General features: G+C 52.4%; 1 protein-coding gene across 1 annotated transcript; it reads right to left on the bottom strand.

Annotated features, from left to right (window-relative positions):
* Positions 1-322: 322 nt before the first annotated feature.
* S100B (S100 calcium binding protein B) lies at positions 323-7464 on the bottom strand. Its single transcript, XM_020973442.2, has 3 exons — positions 7356-7464; positions 3857-4010; positions 323-2554 (listed from the first exon to the last, which is right to left on the bottom strand). Exons 2-3 carry the CDS (start codon positions 3992-3994, stop codon positions 2414-2416), a joined length of 279 nt encoding a protein of 92 aa, XP_020829101.1. The 5' UTR covers positions 3995-4010; positions 7356-7464; the 3' UTR covers positions 323-2413.
* Positions 7465-8538: the final 1074 nt, after the last annotated feature.

Below are 8538 nucleotides of genomic sequence, written 5' to 3'. Positions count from 1 at the left end.
TGCTGCATGGAATGAGAAAGCCTCAGAAGGCTGGCTCAGAGTTTGAATGGACCTCCAGATAACTCTACACGGCATCCTCTGCCAAGGAGACCTTTATCTCCATTGAAATGCTCTTGTTTCCAGTTCATCTCTCTGCCCTGATGTTCAAATTATTTAGAGCCAAGTTCCTATTGCAACGCCCAATGCTGTCCTATGAAATATGCAGAAAACAGGAGGCCCCCTAAGGGCTATGAGAGCAGCACAGCCACCTGCCCGAGCCCCAGCTCTTGGCCACCCCCCACTTACCACTCGGGGAGTTTTAAAAAGACCAGAGGAGAAGAGACACGAGGAATGGTGCTTTTATTTGATGAGAGTACAGAGTCCACTGCCAACCCAGCCATGACTTTCCAAAGCTGGCCCCCAGTTACAAAATTCAACAAAGCAGAGAACACTCCAGTTTCCATTTTCTAACCAATCCTTCCTTGCATCTGTGACTTTGCAAAACGGTCCCACCTGGAATCCAGGGTTTGCTGATGCCAGATGAGGATCTGATGTTTGGCTGAGAGCACGTGATCCTCTGGGACAAATGAAGACTGACCAGTCCCGGCCAGGGCCGAGTGCCCCTCACTCAGTTTGCCACAGTGGGGGAACCACAGGAGCGGCATCTCTCGACTTGCCTCGTCTTATCCAACCACGTAACCAAGACCGCAAAGGACAATTCCACAAAACTGAAGGAGAGGGTCCCAGAGTGGGGACCAAACCTAACCTCTGAGGAGAAAAGGAAGCGTGTCCATCTGCCAGTCAGCAAACTCCTGAAGCATGAAGAGTCACTGGGGAGCTGAGTAATGCGCCTGGTGCCAGCAATGGTCATCTGCTCCAAAGTTAGGCCAAGCAGGTGCATTAGTAATTGTCTAATCGGGGAGCTGATGTTCAAGCTTTGATGAAGAGTGATGATCCCCACCCCCATGGGGCAGCTAGGTGGCACAGTGAATAGAGCACCAGGCCTGGAGTCAGGAGGACCTGAGTTCAAATCTGGCCTCAGACACTTGACACTTACTAGCTGTGTGACCCTGGGCAAGTCACTTAACCCCAATTGCCTCAACCCCCCCCCAAAAAAAGAGTGAAGACCCCTTAAGTAAATTGTAAGCAAGTTGGAGGTTGCTTTCACTGGTTGGTTGTTTTTGCTTTTTTTCAAGAGCAAGACCAGCTATTTATGAAGGTCAGAGCTAGAAGGACAAAACATGTCACTTCATTCTACTGCCCAGGGGAGAGACTTGCCCAAGGTCACAGGGCAAAATGTGAGAAGAAAGAGGAGCAGAATCAAGGTCTTCTGATCCCTGCTCCGGGGCACTTTCCACTGTAGTTACGTGCTGCCCACCTCTCTGCCTTATCACAGCTGTTCTCACCACCAAAAGATATACTGAAATACTGAGAGAAATTTCGGGAGTCAAGTGACTCACCCAAGAGGAATGGCTGTTGAATGAATGAGTAAATGAATGAATGAACTAGGGAATGAGGGAATGCATAAAGGGCTTGGAATTCTTTTATAACTTTTATGACAGATTAAAGTTAATACTTCCAGCATTTATAAGGGTGCTAATAAGACACATCAATGTTTGACCTGCTTTGGTTCTGTTAGTTATATTTGTATTATTCGGTTGGTTTCTAATGACTTATCAGGAAAACCCACTCCTACATACCCTTGGCAATTCTGCACCTAACAAGCATTGATTAAGCCCTTGCTGTGTGCATGGTACTATGCTTGGGCTGAAGTAACAAAGCTGGAGGACAAAGCCTAGTGCTCCAGGGGCTCAGCTCCCTGGGAGAGGCGACACAAATACTCCCACTTGTCCTGGTTTGCAGAGTTGTGTGTTGATATTATCTAATTACGTTGGTTTCCCTTTCTGGCTATTGCAAGCAAATTTCAGGATGGGAAACCACTTGGCCATCCTGGGGCAACACTCCATATTTTAAAGTAAAATAGAGCTGGAAGCTTAGAGGGAGCTGTGGAAACTTCAAGGGAACTTCATGGTCATCAGGGCTATGTGTGCTCCCCACGTCCCATGGAAGGCTCAACCACCCTAAATCAAGCCCCTTGCCTTCCCTTAGCACTCACAAAAGGAAGAGAGGCCTTCTCTGCAGGTTGTGGTTGGCCATTGGGTGTGGACCTAATGGGACAGTGGGAGGGCCCGAAGTTCTCTATGGGGAGGGATGACAAAGACAGGCTGCCAGGAGAGTGAAGAGGAGGCACTTTGAGCTGTCCTGGCAGAAACTGTTTCTCTTCACGAAGCATGTCAAACTTCCTACTAAGTAAACTACTTGGGGGCTGGCCAGCTGGGGTCCTACCAGACCACAAGCTCTGCTTTGCTGCTTTGCTTAAAATTCCAGTGGATCTTTGCTTGATTTTCGTGACAGATGGAACTTCCTGGGAGCTTCACTCATGTTCAAAAAATTCGTGGCATGCAGAGGTGATCACGGCGATGAAGGCCACAAATTCCTGGAAGTCGCACTCAGCATCTCCATCAGCATCCAGAGTCTCCATGACTTTGTCCACTGTCTCCTGCTCCTTGATCTCCTGAGGGAAAGAATGGGGGCCCCAGGTTAGCAAAAATAGAGATCACCCAGCCCTTACAGTGGAGGAGCCACTGGGGTCGGAGGCCCCCAGATCGATCAAACCCCAACTCAGCTGCCTTTGACTGCCAGTCCGGGCCTCAATTTCCTCATCTGTGAAAGGGGAGAATGCGACTAGATGCCCTCAGATGTCCCTTTCAGCCTTAGATCAATGACCCTAAAGGCCTTCGCCTCAGTTTCCTCATTTGTAAAATGAGTGGGTTGGAACAGGCAGCCTTTAACGTCCTTCTCAGATCCAGAGCCAGGATCCCTCTCCTCAGTCACAGAGTACCCGCCATGGGGGCAGATGTCAAGCTATGGACAGCTTCTGGTCATGCAGGACTCCAGGCTGCAACCCCTCCACCTCTCCTGCCTGACACGCGCGGGCTTTCCCTCCTTAGGTGTGAGTCTCAGGACTCCCTGTCCTTCTATCTATCCTGTTACTCACCTGCCTTCTCATCCAGGTGCACGTTTCCCAGATAAGGCTCTGACACTTGTGGATAGATCCAGGAAGACCTGACTTCAGGCCCCTGCAATGTCAGGCCCACCTGCCCAGCTCAGGGAAGAGCCCCTCCCCTCAGGGCCAGGCCCAACCCTGAACCTGTGGCAGAGGAGAAGGCCTACTTGTTCCCTCCTAAGCTGGCTCCAATGACTCATTGCATCTGAGGACAGCTTGAACCCACAGAGCTAATTATAGCATCCCAGGATGCAGTCAGTGTAACTAGGCCCACATCCAAGGCACAGAAAACAGGGCTCAAAGGCTTAAGGGGGTGGGGGGACCGTGGCAACACCCATTAAGTGGGAGGAAACACAGTCACGCGGTTTCAGAGGGCGTAGACCACCATCTACCATACATTCCCTCATTTACAGCAGATGGCTCCAAGGCTCTCACAATTTGGGGTTTTGTTTTATTTCTGGATTTTCTTTGGAGAGGTGTCTTCTTTGCTGGCACAGTGCTGGGCTTAGTGTCAGAAAGATCTGGGTTTGAACCTTGCCTCCAACACAAGTTAGCTGTGTAACCTTGGGAGAGCAGTCACCTCCAAAGCCTCAGTTTCTCATCAGGAAAATGGGCCCAAGAATAGAACCTGCGGTAAAGTGCTTTGTATTGCTGTCAGACATTGCTGAAAAGCTCCAGGAATGCTAGCTCACCATCACCACTGGCATCCCTAACTTCCCTTGAAGTGCAGAGGGAATGGAGCCCCAGCAGCCCAGCCCAGCCGGTCTGGGAGGGTCAGAAGTGGGAGAGGACCAGGGAGGTGACACTCACCCCTAAGAAGTGGGAGAGTTCATTATTGATGAGTTCTTTGAGCTCTGACTTCTTCAGCTTATGTTTGTCACCCTCTTTCCCGGAGTACTGGTGGAATGTCTCGATGATGGCCATCATGGCTTTCTCCAGGTCCGACATGGTGGATCAGATCCTCCTGGACACAACGGGATGAGAAAACACACCATTTCTTTAGGCATCTTGCCAGTCCTGTTTGCATAGCTGTCCCTTCTACTCTGCCCCCAGCCCCGACATTTCTAGTCACTGGGTGTGAGTGTGAGGATGATGACAATCCTGACATCGCAATGGTCACAGCAAGTCCTTTCTGACGGCTTTCCCACCAGTGACCTCTTTAGTCCATCTCAGGGGGTCAGAGGTCCTCCAGGATAAACCAGCAGGAGATCAAGAACTCAGCTCCTCTGGCCCCACCCTTTCCCTTATCCCCCAAGGAGGTTACAAATGGAAGAAATGGGACCCAAACCTGGCTCCTCTCACTCCACCAGCACCCAGGGAATAATCAAACCTTCAAGAAAAGGAAAACTGCCCCAGGCCAAAAGGAAGGCCAGGGAACCCAAGGTCCTGCCTGGGTATTCTAAAGAGACTGGCTGTTTCTCCTAGGGAAAACTGTTTCCTTCATAACACCAATTAAATTACTCTTTTCAGGTTTAGACGATGTGGAGTGGAAAATGACCTGAAGTGTCCCCTTGTGAACAGTCCCCTGGCACCATTCTGGGCTCTCTCCGGACAGAATCCTAGCCAAGAAGCCCAGACGAGCGGCGGCTAACCCCTGCCCCCGACCCAGCCCCTGCTCCGAATTCTAGAAGCCCCCAACCCAGGTCCTGCCTGACCCCTGATGCGAGGGACCCTGCCACGCTGCTTGGACCTCCAGGCACCTTCACGAAGGGGCACGGGCCTACCTATATTTCCTCCTTTCTCTGACTTTACACCAAGGACCTTTTTTTTTTAGGGGGAGTGGACGGAGTGGTGGCAGAGACCCGGGCAGAAAGGGACTCGAGGAAGAACGAAGTAGGGCTTCACGGAGGAGGCAGCGCTTGACTGGAAAGTAAAGTCAGCTTTCCCTTCCCTGAGACAAGCCAGAGACTGGCCCACACATGGGGCTCAAACCCCATTTAGTCTTTTCCTCTCCTGGGCCTTGGTTTCCTCATCTGTAAAATGGACTTGGTGGCCCCACATCCACGATCCTAAGAGTTAAACAAACCAACCTGAAGAAGCGGACTCCCCACTCAGGGGTCCCTCGCAGGGTCGGCTGCTCTTCACAAGGAGCCGGAGGCCCCGGCCAGGGCTGGAGGAGAGACCCGGCAGGGCTCCTACACAGCTCTGTCCTGCTGGGGGGCCTCTGGGTCACCACGGCTCCAGGAGCTCATTCCCACCAACGCCTAATTAGATCCCTCTGGCCATTTCGGACTGGACAGCTTCCCCCTCCCAGAGCCATCCCTTGGGACAAAGAATCAATAAGGAAAGAAAGCAGTCTGGCAAATGCAAGCGCAGACCACAGGCTGCCCTCCCAACTCGACCCCACCAAGGGGCCAGCCCTTTTTCAGTCCCAACGGGCATGTGTTCTTTGAACCTTAGGAGAGAGGCAGTGATGCCTAGTGGATAGAGCGCTGGATTGCCATGGGGCTAGGAAGCCCTGGGTTCAAATCCTCCCTTAGCGACTTCCTAGCCGAGTGATACTTGGGGAATCACTGGGGCCTTTGTGGCAGCTGGGGCTCAAAGGCAGTAACAGCTGTAAAGCGCCCTGCAGACTTCTGGGGCCCTGTAGATGTCAGCTGTGCTTATCCATCCAATGTACAATGTCACATTACAGAGATGACCCAGGACAGGCTTTCGCATTGCCAATTGCCCTATCACTATCCATTCAGCTTGTAAGTTTTCTGCTCAGGAAAGCCATAGACCAATTCTTGGTCTGGTAGGGATTTCCATAGTCAGTCCTCAGAGAGTTATTAGCAGTGTGACCCTGTATAAGTCACTAGCTTTCTCTGGTCCTTCATTTCCTCAACTGTAAGATGAGGGAGCTGGACTCAATGACCTCTAAGGGCCTGTCTAAATCTAGACCTAAGACTCCAGCCCTGCCCAGCCCAACCCTGCCTAGCCCAGTACTGCTCTGCCCAGACCAACTTAGCTCTGCTCTGTCCTGCCCTGCTCAGCCCAACTCTGCCCTGCCCAGCCTAGCCCAACCCTGCCCAGATAAGCCTAGCTCTGCCCTGCCCAACCCTGCCCAGATAAGCCTAGCTCTGCCCTGCCCAGCCCAGCCTAGCTCTGCTCTGTCCTGCCCAGCTCTGCCCAGCCTAGCTCTGCCCTGCCCAACCCTGCCCAGATAAGCCTAGCTCTGCCCTGCCCAGCCCAGCCTAGGTCTGCTCTGTCCTGCCCAGCTCTGCCCAGCCCAGCCCAACCCTGCCCTGCCCAGCCCTACCCAGTCCTTCCCTCCCCTGCCCAACCTCTCCACACTTCTATCAAATATTCCACACTGGCCGAATTTCTTCACCACGCATGAAAGTCAGAACTTTTTCTTAACTCTACATTTTCTTGGTCTTTCCTTTCTTCCTGGGAATGTTGGACATAATTTTTTCTTACCTCTTCTGAAGATCTTTCTCTGCCTACTCTGACCTCTCAAATAGATGAGAAAAGGAGGAAAGCATGAGAGCCATGCCCCTCCCCCCAAGAAGCTGGACTCCCCTTAGGGATGATGAAGGGGAGAGGCCCACAGGCCAAGGGTTCTGCTCTCCCAACTAAGTAGCCCTGCTCCTTAAGTGCAGAGCGCGGGTTTTCTCCAGCCGTCCAGAGGCTCCTGGGCAGCGCCCGGGGGCAGAAGTGCACCTGGCACCGAGCAGGGGCTCTGTAAATGCTGCGCTTGATACCAGTGTCATCGCAAGTGCGGGACAACCGCGGTGGCAGCAGTGGTGCCCCAGCTAGGTCCATGGATGAGGCCAGACCAGAGAAAAGAGAATTAGAAACTGTCCCTTGATCGTGAGCCAAGACAGTCTGAAGAATGACCTGGGGGCCGTGGAGGGGCGAGGGTGAGGTGCTGGACCAGATGGCCCTTAGGGTCCCTCACACCCCAGATCTGGGACCCAAAGAACTTCTCTGGGAGTCCCAGCTATTTCAAAGTTTCCTTCTGGCTCTCAAATCCCAGGAGTGCTAAGTTCCCTTCAGGCATGGGAGTGAGAAAAGGAAGAGAAAGTTTCAAAGGAAAGGCAGGGGCTTTGTTCCGGAGCCAGGATCCAAATGACAGTCAGAGCCACCTCCGGGAAACCTGGGCAAACTCCCGCGCACTGGCTTCTCCTGGGAAGAGCCCCTGCCCAGAGACCCCCGACACTGGGTGCTCACCGGGTCCCAGAGAGCCAAGCCCACCTGCACCCTCAGCCAGCAAGCGAGTACAGAGAAAAGAAATTGGACACGGGTGGCCGAGAACTAGAAAACCCGCAAGCCCCACCCGCAGCCCCGCGGCAGGGGCTCCGTACTGGCCCAGTCCCCCACTTACCTTCCTGCTGGTGGTTTTTCTCTCACTGTTTTCCTTGTGGCTGGAGAAAGGCACCAGACACTGGCTACTTATTCGTTTCCTAGGGGTGGAGAAGGTCTATTGACACCAGTGCAGCCCTGCTGCAGAGGGGAGCCAACCAATGAGGGCCGCGAGAGGAGGCCTGGGGTAGGAGGGAGCCAGCTGGTTCTTGGACCGCCCTGAGGGCAGCCAGTGGCCTGGCACACAAGAGAGCATTGACAAAGCAGGGAAACCACATGGGCCACTGTGGGTGCTATGAGCTGATACACTGAGAAGGAAAGAAAAGAGGGCCTGTTATCTAGAAATGTGGAGGTCAGCTTTTTGTTTCATAGGGTATTTCTTATGAAAATTTAAAAACGGGCCTCCTGGGGTAGAAGAAGAGAAGGGGGAGGGGAGAAGAAAGAGAAAGAGAAGAAAGAGATAAAAAAGAGAGAATAGAGAAAGGAAGGGAGGGAGGGAGGGAGGGAGGAGAGAGAAAGAGATAAAAAAGACAGTAAGACAGAGAAAAAGGAAGGAAGGAAAGTGGGAGGGAGGAAGTGAGGAAGGAAGGGGGAGACTAAGGAAGAAAGGGGAGGGAGGGAAGGAAAGAAAGACAGACACAGACAGAGACAGACAGACCTGAAGGGAGTGACAGAGTCAGAAAAATAGAGATTGAAAGAAGGTGAGGAAAAAATGAGAAAACAGACAGCTTCAGAGGGAGGTCCCAATCCATGCTCAGTCAGAGGCTCTGGACAAGCAGAAATGTTCCATCTGGTTTCCTATGAAAAAGGCTCCAAAAGCTGCCCTCTTCTCTGCTTCCCTCCTCTGCGGCACTCCCCTCAGTGATCGAGGCTGCAGGCACCCCCAAAAGGCTTTCCACAAGGTATTTGCTTCTTTCTGGGCATTCACGTTCAGCACGGACCGACCGGTTCTAGATCTGAGCCCAGACTCAGCTGCCCTGGGAAGCTGTTTAAGCCCAGTGCCTTGCACACGGCAGGCTTTCACTCAGTGTTTAATAAATAAAAAAAAGTAAACAATTTAGAAAATGTAACAAATAGAATACTGTATATAAATCCAGATAACATCATCTAACCGCAGAGCAAATTAATGACAAAACAGAAAGGCTGGGAGGCCCTGGGAGACCCTGGGGGGCCCTGGGGACCCTGGGGGGGCTCTGGGGGACCCT

This window comes from Phascolarctos cinereus, unplaced genomic scaffold, assembly GCF_003287225.1.
Source record: "Phascolarctos cinereus isolate Bilbo 61053 unplaced genomic scaffold, phaCin_HiC Scaffold_5;HRSCAF=322, whole genome shotgun sequence".
NCBI lineage: Eukaryota > Metazoa > Chordata > Mammalia > Diprotodontia > Phascolarctidae > Phascolarctos > Phascolarctos cinereus.
Note: the sequence above shows the minus strand (reverse complement) of the source record. Positions and strands in the feature narration are given on the sequence as shown.

Bases quoted from the DNA above. Each gene is read 5' to 3' on its own strand.
- S100B (XM_020973442.2), bottom strand. From the start codon at position 3,994: ATGTCGGACCTGGAGAAAGCCATGATGGCCATCATCGAGACATTCCAC. The intron at 2,555-3,856 runs GTGAGTGTCACC...TCTTTCCCTCAG, and splicing joins AACTCTCCCACTTCTTAGGG to GAGATCAAGGAGCAGGAGAC.